This window comes from Trifolium pratense, linkage group LG2 (genome assembly GCF_020283565.1).
Source record: "Trifolium pratense cultivar HEN17-A07 linkage group LG2, ARS_RC_1.1, whole genome shotgun sequence".
Taxonomy (NCBI): Eukaryota; Viridiplantae; Streptophyta; class Magnoliopsida; order Fabales; family Fabaceae; genus Trifolium; species Trifolium pratense.
In genome coordinates, this window is record NC_060060.1 from 73,758,975 (window position 1) to 73,776,881 (window position 17,907).

A 17,907-nucleotide genomic window follows, 5' to 3' on the forward strand; every position below is an offset into this window, starting at 1 on the left:
AACATAACTTAATTGAATTGAAATTAAACAATAGTTCGAAAATCTTAGCGGAAGAAAATTCATATCGCATTTCTAAACAAGTTCAATTGTTAAAATGAATTGAAATAAAAGTAGTGTACCGCAAATGCTTATTTATTACATAAAATACTAATTTTGCAAAAACTCATTTTTCTCTGTACGTACGCGCTTCAAGCACCACATTCAATCATAGCTTTCCAATTGAGTACCTAAGATATTAATTGTAAAGGATCAATTTTCTTATCCACATTGAGTCATAATCACCATAAGAATATGTTATAAAACAATAACAAAACACTTCACTTTATGAAAAAAAATATAATTATTAGTTTTTTTAGAAAATAACTTTGGCGTTAGAGTACAAATATAGGAAGTATGTAAAAGCAATACAACATGATGGCACATTTGAATACACATCCCAAACTAATAATGGCAAGCCAAATAAAAGAGAAAGCAACACTCCCTATTCTGCTTCGGACTAATAATTTTTATTTATTTATTCACTTACTTATTTTTTTTATATGATATGCAATGCGACACAAATGATCCGGATAATAAAAACCCATATCAATGGGAAAACCAGTCACACAAGCTAAAAGTTTGGCATCATTTATTTATTATTGTCATGCTTAAGGGCTAAGTGTAATTAAGTTTGAAATATACTAGCTAGAAAAGATTATCAAATTTAGTGATCAGAAAACAACAATAAGATGTAGAAAATAACTTAAACATAAGGGGCTAAAATTGCTATTTTGAAATATAGACGGTTAAAATTGCAAGTTTCTGAAACATAGGGGGCCAAAAATGCAATTTAGCCAAAAAAAAAAAAAAAGATACAAGAAAACTCACATATAAATGAGAAATTGCATGTTTGAATCTGATAATAATCATAAAATATATTCACTCTCTCCTAAATTATACTACCTCAGTTCCTTATTATAAGAGACAAATGCATTTTTTAAATTTATTAAAAATTTAATAATAATATAGCCCAGATTCATCATTTTTTTATATTTAAAAATGGATGAAATGAAAACCAAAGCAACTAACTGACTAAGCAACAGAGGAGACGACCGAAGACCAGAAAGAAACACACTTCAATCCGCCGGAGTCTGAGCTATCGGCAGCTGCCAAAACAAAGGAAGAATCGGTAGCCAACCATGGAAGACCAAAAACCAACAGATTGCTTGATTGTCGTGTTTGTTTTCAACCCTTAACTATTCCCGTCTTTCAGGTATGCATTTCATTTTTATGATAAGTTATTTTCTACATCTTATTGTTGTTTTCTGATCACTAAATTTGATAATCTTTTCTAGCTAGTATATTTCAAACTTAATTACACTTAGCCCTTAAGCATGACAATATTAAACTTTGTTGTGTGTTGTGGTTTTTGAGAAGCATGGCAGTGTCAGTGTCGATGTCTGTGTCCGTGCTCCATAGGTGGTGGGCTGTAATACACCCTCTCACACACAGAGGACTGGACATTTAGAGCCTTACCCGAATGACTTGGTAGTATTGGTCATTAATTAGAAAATTAACTTAATTAAGGATGAATACCAGAAGAACATTATAACAATCAAGAGTTTTTAAATTAATGACGCTTGATTTTCTCACTTTAAAGGAGCCAAATTCCTCCAAAAAACGACATCATTTGCCTTCCTCGTCCTATGTGGCTTTATAGGCAGCAGAAAAGAACGGGGAACTAAGCTGCCCCTATAGAGACACAAAACACTTAGGGAGAAACGGAGATAGATGCATAACAAATGAGGTCTAGCGGTAAAAAGAGTGAGCATGATGATGATGATGATGATGATGATGATGAATAAGTCGTTAGAGATAGTGATTCTATTTAAGTACTCACTTTGTTTATTTTATATGCATTGATGAGTTACTTTAAGTCTTTGAGGCTAAGACTTATTTGCTTTACATTGGGTTTGACTATTAGTAACAATGAACTTTGATTAATAATTATGAATGACTTTAATTTTGTATATCCTTCTATTTTTGAGATTATATATGTGTATGGTATGAACTTCTTGTATTGTTTCCAACTACCAAACTATGAACTTTGAAATAGTGGTCATACCACTACCAACTATACCGCTAGAGCATTTTGCAGGCCAGCCGCAATCTGTCATTGTGTACATAGATTCTGAGAAGAATAAATTGAGAATGATTAGCTTTGTGTTGGTTACATTTTTTTATTGCATAACTTGCTAACGAGCCTTACAAAGAAATCTCTTATTTTATTTTATTCTAGCAAATGGTTCAAACTCTAATTTGTTAATTTTCTTTTTGGTTGCCATTCAGTGTGATAATGGTCATATTGTTTGCTCTACCTGCTGTTCTGAACTTAGGAACAAGTGTCAGGAGTGTTCATTGCATATCAGCTCAAAACGTTGTAAAGCCACTAAGAATCTATTGTTATCTATTGAAATGTCATGCCCAAATACAAAATATGGTTGCCGGCAGAAAATAAGTTACATTGGAAATAGTAAGCATGAAGGAGAATGCAGCCATGAACCATGTTGTTGCCCCCTTTTAGGATGTGACTTTGTTGCATCATCAGAAGTGCTGTCCAACCATTTCAGCGATGAACACGGGGATCATCATCAGCTTATCCACCACCTTCATACCCTCCACCTGCAGCAGGTTATCCTCCAAATGGTCCTGGCACGTAGTAATTCTCGCTTCTCATCCGACCATTTCAATTTCCATATACTGCTTAATTTTCTCCTTTCTTATCATATCCTTTTTCAGGAACATACTGACACAAATCTGCTACTTTCTCAACCAACTTTTGTAGATGATTGATTTGTACAATCTTGCCCAGATTTTCAGTTTCTCATATTTTTACATTAGGAGCATTTGTCTTAAGTTTTTGTTTTTTAGGCATGACTATCTATCTGCCATTCTATTAAAACTAAGATGTGAACTAGTGGCACCATATCAATTGTTTATTACTTTGGTTTCCACGAAATTTGTGTTACCAACACACATCAATCGTTAGTTGGTTTAGTGGTGATTGACGCTAAATTTGGTAGGGAGGACCGCGGTTCGATCCCCCGCAACTACGATCGGAAGGGGGTTGAAACCACTTGATGCCAGAACTGACCTCCGAACCAGATTCAACTGGTGGTGAAAAACCCAAAAAAAAGAAAGTCATTATATGCTCTCAATTACTACACTAAACAAACCATGGATTAAGTTGTCGAAAGTTTGTAAAACAAAGTATGGTTAGCGTGAAGGATCTTAATACGATGAACCTAAGTTTATTAGCTAAATGGATATGGGATATAACAATCCCGTCGGTCTCCTTTAAAGAGATGTTTGGGATCATTATACTCATCAACGAGGGATATTTGTGTCCAAATTGAGTACGGTATGATTAGCCGAAAGGTCCATGCCATTTGAAGCAGAGATTGGCACCGGAGTAACCTTATCTCTTAGAGAGATGTCAATGGCGCGCCCGCCAACATGGAAATATTGCGCCCAAAGTTGTCAAAGGGTGATGGGTTCAAATGGGCAAAATTGAATGAGGGAAGTTTAAGATACACATTACCTTTGCGTTCAGCTCAATGAGATGTTTTTAGAGTTCCTTGATACTTTAGGTGTGTGTTGGTAACACAAATTTCGTGGAAATGGAGATTTTTTCAAGGGTCTGCGAAAGTTGGCGAGGAAGAAAAAATGTTCGTGACTAAATATCATTGACTATATATATATATATATATATATATATATATATATATATATATATATATATATATATATATATCATCCGCTACAAGTCACGGAATATTGCAACGGTGCAAAAACGGTTCCGTCGTCTTAAGTAGCGGATGAGGAAAGTTCAAAATATTCCTTATAGGGTGTCTCTTGAGGGGTTAAGTCTTAGACGTTGGAGAATCTGATATTTTTTACCCATCCGCTACCTAAATAGCGGACAAAAGTATTTTGATAAATTCGTACGGCGTGCGAGAAAACAGGTAGGGTCCCAAAAACAATCTCTCAAATCTGTATGCCAAAAGCCCACCAAATTGTAGATCTGATTGTAAATCCATTTGGAAAAAAACTTGTGTGTTTATGTTCAATTTGGTTTGGATGGATTTTTGCGCTCGGAGAAACACAATGCTCCACCATAGACAGAACGAACAATTGGAAGAGATGATTAAGGATATCGTATGGATAGTCCACTATTAGATGTAGTAGATCTGAGATGTCGTTGTGGGTGGCAACAATGGATTGATGTGGAAATAAGAATCAGCTGACATATGGATTACTACTATCCTTAAACGTGACATTTGAGTTTTTCCATGAATGAATATCACAAAAAAATAAAAGCAGCAGTAGGAGTAATACAAATAAATAAAAGTAAGTGATATAGTCAAATAAACAAGTTGACATTGAATAAATAAGGTGATTGACCTGTAATTGTGCATACAAATAAGTTAATAAGTTCCCCCCTCTGTAGAAGTTAGAAAATTGAGAAGTAGCTTTAGTAATGAGATTCTCAAAATCAGTAGTAGTATCTGAAACGCAAGGAGGAGCCAAATAGTGTAGGTTACATATATTTGCAAGGGCTTGAATCTGAATTATGAGTTGTTTTGTGTGGAGAAATAACTCAAGCAGTGTAATTTCAGAATGTGCAACACTGCTCAAACAACCAGAAGAGTTGACAGAAGAGGAATAATAATAATAATAATAATAATAATAATAATAATAATAATCGGAGGAACGTCTGAAAAGTAGAGATGCGTGGATTGTGTCAAGTCCAGAAATGTATCCTTGTAAGACCTTTCCGACGGCAACGGCGAAGGCTTGATTGACAAGAGTATAGGGAGGAAGGTGTTGATTTTGGGAAATTCGACTGATGATGTTATGAGTAGTAAAATGATCTACAAAATGACGGAGAAGGAAAACGAGAGAGCCGGTGGAAGCAATAGATAGAAGTATATTTGAGAGAGAGTGAGTGGTGGAAGCACGATGGAAGGTGTTGTTAGGGGGATAGGGATTATTAGAAGAAGAAGAAAGGAAAGGGTTTGATATGTTATTATGGAATATGGATAGTGATAAGGGAAGATTTAAGACCTAACAAAGCATTGGTAGCCAACCTCACCAAACATGGTTCAGAGAGAGTGGTTTCATTAGATGATAATGATGAATTTGATTCTCCGCCGCCGCCGCGTAGTAGTGTTCTACTTCCTCCTTCTTCCAAAGTGTTTGGGGGTCCCAGCCATGGATCATCTTGTTGTATCTTCAAATTCTTCAACAAAGACGACTCACTCATAGCCCATTCCATCTCTCTCGATTCAGTTCCCCCAATTCTTCCATTTGTTGGTTGGTTGGTTGGTTGGTTGGTTGGTTATTTGTAAAGTAAAGGGCGCCTCACGCGCTCAACTTCTTCAGATTTTAAAATCAATCAATCAATCAATGGATTAATGTTAAGACTTGAACTCTATACTCTTAACTTTTTACTTCTTTTCACTCTTAGCACAAACTAGTTGAACTATCCACCCAGCCTTAAATTTTTTATTTTTTTAAATTATTTAATCAAAATCAAAATCAAACTTTTCAATATTATTTATAAGAACTAAAATTATTTTTTAGTACTGACCAGACCACTTTGTGATTAATGGTAAAATTCATCATTAATTCCATTTGATATCTATGTGAGGAACAAACTATATGATTGGGTGAGAGGTTAATAATACCGCTTACAGCATGAATTAACAATACTAGTACTAAAATATTCAATATTTCCTTTTCAACCATGCTTTAAAAAACATAATTGATAAATTGTGTCTTTTAGATAAAACAAAGATTAAAAATGAAATAAAATATATATTCCATGTACTATTGTGAAACAACAAAAATAGGAACAAAAACGTGTACATTTTAGTTTCATTTGGAAAGGTTCGATCAATGATGACAAAAATCATATTTTTTAATTTCATTTTGTTATAGCCTACCTTTCATTTACTTAATTTGCAAAGAAAATATGTTTTTTAACAAATACTATCTACTTTTTGTGCCTGGCTATTTTTTTATTTTTTATTTTTAATAACGAGGATCTCAGCTCACTATAACATGGACTCTGCATGCAAATGCATTAGAGTTGAAGTATATCTATCAACTACAATAATGTGAACTATATATACAACTAGCAGAAACAACTAGTACAATTTTATTCATGAAATGACAGTTTATGAATCTCAGTTCAACCTGCGGAAAAATGCAGTGCCAATTGAACATTCTCAAGAGATATATGTTACAAACACAGATACCTCAACTTATGTGTAGCTGGTCACTTGATTGCATTAAATTGATAAGTAGAATCTCAAACGGAAGAAATTACTAGATGGAACCAAGTGAACAAAAAAAACCTGCTACACTTAGATCATAACTCAAGAATTTGTTACATCCCAACTCCTTTTCATGAATGGAGGCAAATCTGCTTCCAATTCAAGTGCTTCAACTACTGAAAGGTCATAAGTTGAAGCTGATAGTGATTGCACATTTTCCAGTGCCTGAGATATATTGGGCAACACTATTTGCTTGCAATGAAGATGTAAACGAGGATGCTTGTCAGAGATACTTCCCTTGTTCAAGTTAAGGCCAAAAGGGAGTGCCTCTTCCTTGAGATGTTCTTCAGTTGATTCCTCCAGATTAGACAAATCAAACTGTCCCCACTTCTTATGAGCTTGCCATCCATACTTGTAGTCCCCAACTATTGGTGTACCTAACACCTCAGCACAGTGGACTCGGAGCTGATGCACCAGCACACACAATTAGAATGGAAATTAAGGGAATGCAGCATATGAATTGATTAAATATTTGAAGTTGTGGCACCAAGATCAGCCGGTTAGGATTCTTCCCTTGTTTCTATTACCTGGTGTTTTCTACCGGTTAAGGGGGAAAGCTCCAACCATGTGTAGCCTGCATCATTACCAGTGACATAAGTAGGGAGGGGTTGGGGAAAACTCATCACAACAAAGCAGGGAGGGGAAGGATGCAACACACATTTTCAATATATTTTAGGCTCAAACATTTGTAATTAGGTGAGGTATGATGTGATAAAAATCACGTAGGACATCATTTATCAGTACAATTAATTGTGCTCAGACTAAAATTCTATTTCCCAAACAAGAAATTAAATTGAAGTCCTGCTTCTTATTATGAAGCTATTAGCTCTTTTTTGTGTCTGCTTTATCTAGTAACATGCGATGATGTGAAATTGTTAAACTAAATTATGTATTAAATCATTTCATAAATTAAACTAGTTTGGAAGCATGCATTTTTTACATTTCAGTAACTCCATAAGAGGGGATGTTAACTATTGCTTCTTATATCACTAATGAATTCATTCATATTGACTCATTAGTAAGTCCAAATAAGTTTAAAATGTCACATACACTACAAAAGGGGAAAAAAAGAACTGAAATCCTAGAGTAAGTTAACCCACCCACTTAACAGGACAATCACAGATGCCAGCCTCTAAATCTAAGGTGATTTAAAACTCATAATTTAAAGTAAACTTCAATACCAACCATGAGATGATGATCCAATCACTCGGTACTCTGTAATTGCATGTTGCGGTGACAGTGATGTAGAATTGTCAACAATAGTAATTCGATCAGATTTTCCGTTGTCAACCACCACCTGAAACCAAATGAAGGGTTACAAACATTTTCCACAATATGAGAAGCTTTTTACAATTCATTAGGGCATGTTTGGATTGGCTTATTTGAGCTTATATACTGACATAAGTTTTGTGAGACTGTTTGGGAGAACTTATGAAAACAACTTATTTTTATAAGTTCTCCAATATAGCTCATGAAAACAGCTCGTAGGATATATAAAAACAAATTATCTTTATTTTTTGCTATAAAAATAGCTTATACGTAAGCGTTGTGCTATAGAATGCAAATAAGTTGTTTATCCAAATAGGGCCTATCAATGATCATTTACTTTAGTACAGGAAGCTAATTTAAATTAAGCCTTTACGGGGGCTATTGTATATTGTAGCTGTAAGACCTAAGCATTCATGTGATAGCAGAGAGTTGGTAGCAATCATTGTGTAAATGAGGTCACATCACAGCTCATGAAAACAGAAAAAATTGTTTTAAACTTACTTCACTGGTTCAAGAGTAATGTAAAGCACTGAAGGTAACAGAGGTTAAAATAGGATTTACCAGAAGATACAATACCAATTAGATGTTTCAAATGTTAAACAGTTTAGTTCTAAGACAAAATTAAGAACCTTTTGCAAAACTTTATCATTTGTGCAGACACTACATATAAGTATCTACTTTTTTTATTTGTAGAGATGGATAAAATAGCTGGAAGGATTAGCCAACTGAAGAGTTCTGGTAAAGAGTTATGAAGCATCAATATGGATACAACCTTACCCAATGGAGCAGTAACCAATCCCCCTGAACGTCTAGGACATCCGAGGACCAGTGCCCAATACCTTCTTTGTAGGATTCTGTTTTTGGTGCCAATCTATTTAAGATCATGAGATGATACCTACCAGGTGAGTTAAAATATGAAATGAAAATAGCAACAACTTGAAATTGTGATTATTATAAATGGATGGATACTGACATCATCTGAAGCCCTGGAAGTTTTGTCTCGGAAGATAGAATGCAGAAGTGTAGTGGTTGTCTTTGTTCTTCCCATGACCAGAATCCCAGAACAGTCTCTGTCTAGTCTATGCACCTAATATATAGCATATTCCTCAACTATCAATCTAATATAGTTTACAAATATAAGCAGCAGCCATAAATAAACAATATATATATATTGGTTGATAGAGGAGAATGGCATATGAATATACTACTGGTTTGGGAGAGAGCAGAGAAGTAACTGACCAGACGAGGAGGTTCAGAGTAATGATAATTTAAACATTCTGCAGCAACAGCATCTAAACTCCTCTTGATATTAATGCCACCCTATGTAAAGAATTAATTAATCAAATAAGTGAAAATGATGAATAATACTACTTTTCAATACAATGAATGAATGAATGGATGCGTGGGAGGGGAAGTTACATTACATACATACATACTGTAAGAAATTAGGGCTGAATGAATAATTTCTGATATATATTAACATTGAGAGGTACATAGAATATATACACAGTTTCTATGCTAATTAAGGAAGGAACTGAATAAAGGAGATCTCATCTAATCATAATAATTTGTACACTAATAGAAGGGATATTATTTATTTCCTAAATAAACATATTTCTCTAATTATTGCAAGATTTTCCACACTCCCCCTCAAGCTGGTGAATAGGTGTTATCCATTCCCAGCTTGGATATAATCCTTTCAAAATTGTGGCTGTTTAGTCCCTTAGTTAGAACATCTGCAAGTTGATTTTGAGAAGACACAAATGGTGTGCATATTAAGCCACTGTCAAGGTTTTCTTTGATGAAGTGTCTATCTACTTCAATATGTTTGGTTCTATCATGCTGCACTGGATTATGTGCTATGCTAATTGCAGATTTATTATCACAATAAAGCTTCATTGGTTCCTCCCACTTTATCTTCAAGTCCTCAAGGATGATTTTCAGCCAAAGGAGTTCACATATACCTTGTGCCATGGCTCGAAATTCTGCTTCAGCACTAGACCTTGCTACCACACTTTGTTTCTTACTCTTCCAAGTCACAAGGTTTCCTCCAAGGAAGGTACAATACCCTGTGGTTGACCTTCTATCCACAATTGACCCTGCATAGTCAGCATCTGTATAGGCTTCAAGACTAACATTCCCATTTCGTTTGAATATAATTCCTCTCCCTGGGGTTCCTTTAAGATACTGTACAACTCTAAGTGCAGCTTGTAAATGATTTTCCTTTGGGTTGTGCATAAATTGGCTGACTAAACTCACTGCATAGGCAATATCTGGCCTAGTGTGAGATAAGTATATAAGTCTGCCCACAAGTCTTTGATACATCTCCTTGTCTACTGCAGCAGCTTCTTCTGCAATCCCAAGTTTTAGGTTCGAATCCAATGGAGTGCTTGCAGGTTTGCAAGCTGATTTCCCAGTTTCTTTAAGTAGATCTGTTATATACTTCTGTTGAGATATAAAGATCCCTTTCTTTGAGTGAGCTACCTCAATTCCCAAAAAATATTTCAGCCTCCCCAAAGTCTTGATTTCAAATTCATTGGCCAAGCATTGACCCAACATTTTCTGCTCCTCAACATCATTTCCAGTTAGTATGATGTCATCCACATATACCAATAACACAGTTACTCCCCCTGACTCTGAGTGTTTGATAAACAATGTATGATCTCCTTGACTTTGTTTATATCCCAGACTTGTCATAACTTTCGTAAATCTGCCAAACCATGCTCGTGGGGACTGTTTCAGCCCATACAAGGCCTTTTTCAATTTACACACTGTGTTGGCAGCACCTTTTCCACCATATCCTGGAGGCAACTCCATATAAATTTCTTCTTCAAGTTCCCCATGTAAAAAGGCATTTTTTACATCAAATTGCTGCAAATCCCAGCCATAATTAGCAGCAAGGGATAATATCACTCTTACTGTGTTCATTTTTGCAACAGGAGCAAAGGTTTCCAAGTAATCAACTCCATAAGTTTGTGTGAAACCCTTGGCTACCAACCTTGCTTTATATCTCTCAATCGAACCATCAGCCTTGTATTTGATTGTATATACCCACTTACACCCAACTGGTTTCTTCCCTGTTGGTAAAGTCACCAACTCCCAAGTATTATTCTTCGCTAAAGCTTCCATCTCAAAATCCATGGCAAGCTTCCATTTTCTATCAGATAAAGCCTCAGATAGGGTAGTAGGTGTTGAAGTGGTGTTTAAATTTGTAAGGAAGGCTCTATGGGCAGGTGAGCAATTTTTAAAGGATAGGTAATTTGAGAGAGGGTAAAGAGGGTGCTTAGTACATTCTCTGGGTTTTTTTCTAATGGCAATTGGAAGGTCATCGTTTTTAGTTGTTGCAGGTTCATTTGGTAAGTCAAAAACTGAAGGGTACTTAGAAATTGTTAACTCATTTGGTAAATCAGAAGCTGAAGGGGTATTAGAAATCGTTACCTCATTAGGATCTTGATTATGGGTGGACTCTTGAACCTGCGTAGTGTCTGGAACAGCCTTAAGTTTTCTAGAATAAACCAGATTTTTTTCATATCTGACATCCTCAATTTCAGGTCTGGATTGTTTGGAATGGTTGGTTTCACTTTCAGAGTCCACACGCTCGGGTTGAGTAGCCTGCTCAAATTGGCTAGCAGGTTCGAATGTTAAATCTGAAAAAAGGTTTTCCTCATCTTCCCTCAAGTTCTCCCCCTGAAGATGAGGTTGACTAAAATAGCTCTCATGTTCATTGAAGGTAACATCCCTAGACACGAAGAATTTTTTGGATGGAGGGTGATAACACTTATATCCTTTTTGTATAGAAGAGTACCCTACAAAGACACACTTTAAGGCTCTAGGGTCAAGTTTTCCCCTATCTGTACTATGAATATGAACATAAGAAACACACCCAAATATTCTTGGTTTGAGATTATTTGTTGTAGACAGACACGGGTAGAAGGAGGATAAGGCATCCATAGGACTCTTTGATTCTAGAACTCTAGTGGGTAGCCTATTAATCAGGTGAGTTGCAGTGAGGACAGCTTCTCCCCAAAAGGACTTTGGGACATTATTTTGAAATAAAAGGGCTCGGGTCTGATTGAGAAGGTGCCCATTTTTCCTTTCCGCCACTCCATTTTGTTGTGGTGTTTTAACACAAGAAGACTCGTGGATAATGCCCTCTTTTTGACAAAAAGAATTAAGTACATTATTGAAATAGTCTTTGGCATTATCTGATCTAAGTCTCTTGATGTTAGCGCCAAATTGATTTTTTATCATGGAGTGAAAATTTAAAAAAATGGAGCTGACCTCAGATTTATGTTTAAGCAAAAACACCCATGTGACACGGGTGCAATCATCTATGAAAGTTACAAACCACTTAGCACCAGACACATTTGGAACATTAGAGGGACCCCACACATCAGTATGAACAAGATAAAAAGGAAAAGTACTTATTTTATTGCTCATTGGAAATGATACACGCTTGTGTTTAGCAAGCTCACACACCTCACAATGAAGACTCTCAACATCTAACTTAGAGAAAAAAGAAGGAAATAACATTTTTATTATTTGGAAGGAAGGATGTCCTAAACGACAATGATAAAGGAGAATTTTTTCCTTGTTTGTCAAAACAGAAATGAGGGAATGCGGTAAGTCTTTCTTGGAAAATAAATCAGGATCTTCTAGATAGTAAAGGCCATTCCATTCTCTAGCATGTCCAATCGTCCTCCCCGAAATCTTGTCCTGTAACACACAATCATGGTTATGAAAAATAACATTACATGACAAGTCTTGTGTGAGTTTCTGTATTGATATCAGGTTAATAGCTAATTTTGGAATATGGAGAACATTTTTTAGGGTCATTGAATGATTAATTTGTACATCCCCTTGGCCAGCAACAGTTATAAGAGTGCCGTCAGCAGTGGCAATTTTCTTGTTGCTTGGACACGGAGAATAGGTACAAAAATGGCGAGGTAAAGGTGTCATGTGGTCAGTGGCTCCGGAGTCTAATATCCAACAGTGGTTAAAGGATGCATCTGAGACATTTAATCCAAAAGAAATTGGAAGCTTATCATAATTAAGAGATAAAAGTTTACCTGAATATGCCAAGGAGCTGGAACCTGATGGTTTCTCTAGTTTACTCAAAAAATTCTTCATTTTCTCAATTTCCTCCTGGTTAAAGTACACAGTTTCAGCAGATTTATTCCCTTCAGCAGCCATGTGGGTATATCCTCCTTTTCTTTGGAAGCTCCCTTTGTGTCCCCATGCTTTATCTCTATTTTGTGGTTTTCCATGCAACTTCCAGCAATTTTCCCTAATATGACGAGGCTTGTGACAATAGGTACACCGAGTATCATCACCTTTCCTCTCAATATTTGTTGATTCTCCCTTTCTTCGGTCAACACTCATTGTTGTATCCTCTCCTTTGTTAAGATCAGCCATCATAGCTGAATTCTCAATTATTGGAGTGTCTAACATCAGACTCCTTCTGCTTTCTTCGCTTCTCACAATGGCTATCACTTCATTAAAGCTTGGAACTTCCTGTTTTCCCAATATTTGAATTCTAACTTGGTCAAATTCAGAGTTCAAACCAACCAGAAAGTCATACACCCTGTCTTGCTCAATGAACTTCAGAATTGCTGAATCTGCAGAGCACCGAGTCTTTATGACCCTATAATGATCAAGTTCCATCCATAGTGCCTTTAGCTGATTGGCATAATCAGTGACAGTTCTGTTTCCTTGCTTTGCTGCCAAAGTTTTCACCTTTACTTCATACACTTGAGCAGCATCTTTGGCTTTGGAATAACTTTCCTCCATAGCATCCCAAATCTCCTTTGCTGTACTTAGAAACATGCACGTGTCACTGATGTCCGGATCCATGGAGTTCCACAGCCATGCCATGATCCTTGAATCTTCCTCATCCCATTTGGTAAAGTTGGGATCATTCTCCTTTGGTGCAGCATCCATTATATGCTTCACTTTTCCCTTTCCTTTCAAGATTGTTTTAATGAGTTGAGACCATTTGAGATAATTTTTCTCATTCAGCCTATAAGCAGAATGAATATTCTGCAATTCTCCAGGATTTTGAGAAGGGACATCTCCTGTCTCAGATTTGGTCTTCTCCTCAGGGGTTCCAGATCCAGACATTGTAGAATAAAAGAAGGGAAAAATTGATGGTTTGAAATCCAATTCCACCAATAGAAACTGCAGTAGCAGTTTAAGAAACTATGTGCTAAAAAATGCACAGAAATTCGCAACAGCAATGAAGGCTGGCGTTTTTAGGGTTTCAGCATGCAGCGGACAGAGGCACCCAGAACGGATGCTCTGGTACCATGTAAGAAATTAGGGCTGAATGAATAATTTCTGATATATATTAACATTGAGAGGTACATAGAATATATACACAGTTTCTATGCTAATTAAGGAAGGAACTGAATAAAGGAGATCTCATCTAATCATAATAATTTGTACACTAATAGAAGGGATATTATTTATTTCCTAAATAAACATATTTCTCTAATTATTGCAAGATTTTCCACACATACATACATACATACCTGCACTGGCATTCCAGGAGGTTTGTTGAGGACAAGAATGTGAGGATCCTTATAGATAACAAGAGTACGGATAAAGTTGATCTGTTTGGCAGTGAGAGTGAGGGGAGAGTCGTGTTTGGGGGCTAATGATTCAGGAGGCGTAATTTGTTTAACAGAATGAGGAAGAAATATACGATCTCCGGAGTTCAGAGTATCTTTAGGAGTCACCCTTTTGAATTTATGATTATGATGATTATCTTCTTCTTCTTCTTCTTCTTGTTGTTGGGAAAGAAGAAGGGAAGGAAGCATTCTCACTTGTTTAAGACGAAAGAGCTTGTGTATAAGGGTTTTAGGTAGTTGGGGGCAGCACCGAATAACCCATTTGAGGGCAGTAGTAGAAGTGGAAGAGGTCAGTTGGTTACCGTTGACGACGGTGGTCATACTTACAGGTGGCAGTGTAAGCCATTTGGAATCCTCCGGTGATGAAAACTGGCAGTACTGACGACAGCGATTCCATGACAGTCGGAGAATCGGTCGGACAGACATTATGTGGAGCGAGCGACCGACCGAGTGAGCGAACAAGGGCAGCCTACAATACATTAATTAACACATCAGGTTTGTTTGTTTGTTTGGTGGGATCAATTCAGGCTTTCTTTCTCACCATCGGCCCAAAACATTAACACATCAGATTTTCTTTTGACACCCTCCTCCTTTTTTCGTGAACCCTATGAATTTAGAAATTTTTTTCGAAGTAGCGGATACATCCCAAAAACACCATACCAAATTTGTTTTTTTATAACGTCCGCTACTTAAATAGCGGACGACATTTTTACAACGACATCTACTTAAGTAACGAAAGGATAAAATAACAAGGCTTTCATTTTATTGACTATCCTTTTTTTTATTTATTGGATGACTATAAATTAGTACACATCATCTAATCGAGTCATAATAACATACCGTTTTTTTAAACCAATTTATTTTAAAATAAAATTCAAATTTTAAATAGTTTTTTTTAGTAGTAACAACTAAACTTCAAATATCTGAGAATTTATCTAATTATATTGTTTATTACCAGCCAAACTTCAAATATCTAAGAATTTATCTATCTTCTCAAATATTGCTCCAATGGCACCAATCTTCTAAGAGCACCATTATTTTCTTCTAACCACTGTCATTCAAATGCTAATAAATTAATTACTTTTTTTTCCATAGAAAAAATTAAAAGCACCATATAGTGATACCCCCTCGGTCTCATATATAATAGATGTCTCTTTTGAAAAAAAATAAATTCTCAAACTATTTGTCCATTACAAATATCAAGACAACGTCTATTATCTTTTTTTTTCTTCTAATAAACTACTATCTTTATTTATTGCATTTCATCTCACAAAATTACTCTACTATATAGTACATTAATTATTAAGGACATTTTAGTAAACAAATTCATTTTTATTATTGAAATCAATTGAACTAATTATTTTCTTAAAAGGTGTGAAAAATGCAAAAGAGACGATGGAGGAAGTAAAATATTTTTGGGTAAATAGTGTTATACCCCCTGCAAAATAAGCGAGTTTTGCGTTACCCCCTGCAAAATATTTTTTTGAGATTACCCCCCTGCAATATCAAGATTCCTTGCGTTACCCTCCTGGCTCAACAAGTGGGCATATGACATGGAAGAATCTTGACGTGGCATGACACGTGAAAATTAATTTATTTTTTTATTTATTTTTAATTGCCAACTCATTAATTAATGTGGGTTTTTAATTAAAAAATAATAAAAAAAAAACTTAAAAGTTGTTATATTTTTATGAACTTACTTAAAAGAAAGTTTTGTTTTTTTTTTCTTTTTTTTGACTAAAAGTTTTTTTTTTTTGACTAAAAGTTGTTATTATATATAAAAAAAAAAAAATTTCTTTTTTTTTTTTGACTAAAAGATTTCTTTTTTTTTTTGACTAAAAGTTGTTATTATATATTAAAAAAAAAATATTTTTTTTGACTAAAAGATTTCTTTTTTTTTTTGACTAAAAGTTGTTATTATATATATAAAAAAAAGATTTCTTTTTTTTTTTTACTAAAAGATTTCTGTTTTTTTTTTGACTAAAAGTTGTTATTATATATAAATTTTTTTTATTTTTTGACTAAATAATAACAACTTTTAGTCAAAAAAAAAAGTATTTTTTTTTATATATAATAACAACTTTTAGTCAAAAAAAAAATCTTTTAGTCAAAAAAAAAAAATTTTTTTTTTTTATATATAATAACAAATTTTAGTCAAAAAAAAAAAACTTTCTTTTAAGTAAGTTCATAAAAATATAACAACTTTTAAGTTTTTTTTTATTAATTTTTTAATTAAAAACTCACATTAATTAATGAGTTGGCAATTAAAAATAAATAAAAAATAAATTAATTTCTACGTGTCATGTCACGTCAAGATTCTTCCATGTCATATGCCCACTTGTTGAGCCAGGGGGTAACGCAAGGAATCTTGACATTGCAGGGGGTAATCTCAAAAAAATATTTTACAGGGGGTAACGCAAAACTCTTCTATTTTGCAGGGGTATAACACTATTTACCCAATATTTTTTAACCTTTTGTAGATAATATCATTTGCAAGTCATAAAAGTCGCGCAATTCACAAGGTGGCTGCTGAATTTAGTCAAAAAAAAAAAAGGTGGCTGCTGAATGTGAAATTATCTTTTCATATTTACTTAACCTTGCACACGGAGTTTTTTACTATATTTTTTAGTTTATTTATTATTTACTATAAATAAACTCTTTGCAACAACGGTTAAATATACTCCGTATATGAAAAACAAATTATGTTAAAATAGGCAATGTACAAAAATTAAAAACAAATTACAAGTGCTATAATGTATTGATTTCAATTTGCTACATTAAATCAACAAAAAACAGACAATTAATTCCAACATGTAAAATTGAGAGAGTTACAATTCAAGTATTTGTGTTTCTAAAATCAGGAAGTAATCAATTCCTATGTATGGTCTATAAACAAGAAATTAAAGAACATATATATATATATATATAAAATTAGTTGAGTTTGTTCAATGACCAGCTATAGCATGTGAGTTCAGTGACCACGTCCTTTGTGGCTTGGCCCAGAATATGCCCGGCTGATTATTAAACTTATGAGGGAAGGAGCAGATTCATCTCTCAGAGGTCTCATCCCCTCTACAACTTCAATGGAGTGTGAGAGAAAGACAAAAAATATTATCAAAAAAAGAAGAAAAGAACCATGCAGCACCTTCATTTTGTATATATATATATATATATATATATATATATATATCTAGCAGCTTTGAACTCCAAAACGTACACAATATATGGTAATATATAGAATGGTTTCGTGATCTGGAGTATGATGAGGAATTAATGTTAATGTTATACTAGTATATATATATATATATATATATATATATAGTGATGTAATGTTGTGTATACTATGAATGAATTGTAGAAAGGTTTGTTTTGTTAATAATTATTGACTTCATTTACTTGTTGCGTGTTGGAAGAATATTATTCTTTCACTACTTTGAATTTTAAAGTTTGAACACCCCATAAGCAACTAGTACATACAATATTATTATTATTTCAGTTTTGATATCCAACACGGCAAAATGTTTGAAATTAAAATGAAACATAAACAAAATTTCCAAAGTTTTTCATTATTTTTATACCAAAATAGCACGGGTTATTGACTGGGGAAGGAATTATGCCTTGTACACTAA

General features: G+C 34.5%; 1 protein-coding gene across 1 annotated transcript; it reads right to left on the reverse strand.

The window, feature by feature from the left end:
* Window positions 1–6,145: 6,145 nt before the first annotated feature.
* LOC123908358 (RNA pseudouridine synthase 4, mitochondrial) lies at window positions 6,146–14,768 on the reverse strand. The gene is made up of 7 exons (XM_045958987.1): window positions 14,180–14,768; window positions 8,889–8,969; window positions 8,623–8,736; window positions 8,422–8,520; window positions 7,566–7,677; window positions 6,908–6,954; window positions 6,146–6,785 (listed from the first exon to the last, which is right to left on the reverse strand). The coding sequence occupies exons 1-7, from the start codon at window positions 14,756–14,758 to the stop codon at window positions 6,423–6,425; spliced, it is 1,395 nt and encodes a 464-aa protein (XP_045814943.1). The 5' UTR covers window positions 14,759–14,768; the 3' UTR covers window positions 6,146–6,422.
* Window positions 14,769–17,907: the final 3,139 nt, after the last annotated feature.

Bases quoted from the DNA above. Each gene is read 5' to 3' on its own strand.
- LOC123908358 (XM_045958987.1), bottom strand. From the start codon at position 14,758: ATGTATTGTAGGCTGCCCTTGTTCGCTCACTCGGTCGGTCGCTCGCTC. The intron at 8,970-14,179 runs GTATGTATGTAT...TTCTTTACATAG, and splicing joins CTCCTGGAATGCCAGTGCAG to GGTGGCATTAATATCAAGAG. The intron at 7,678-8,421 runs GTTGTATCCATA...ATTTGGTTTCAG, and splicing joins TTACTGCTCCATTGGGTAAG to GTGGTGGTTGACAACGGAAA.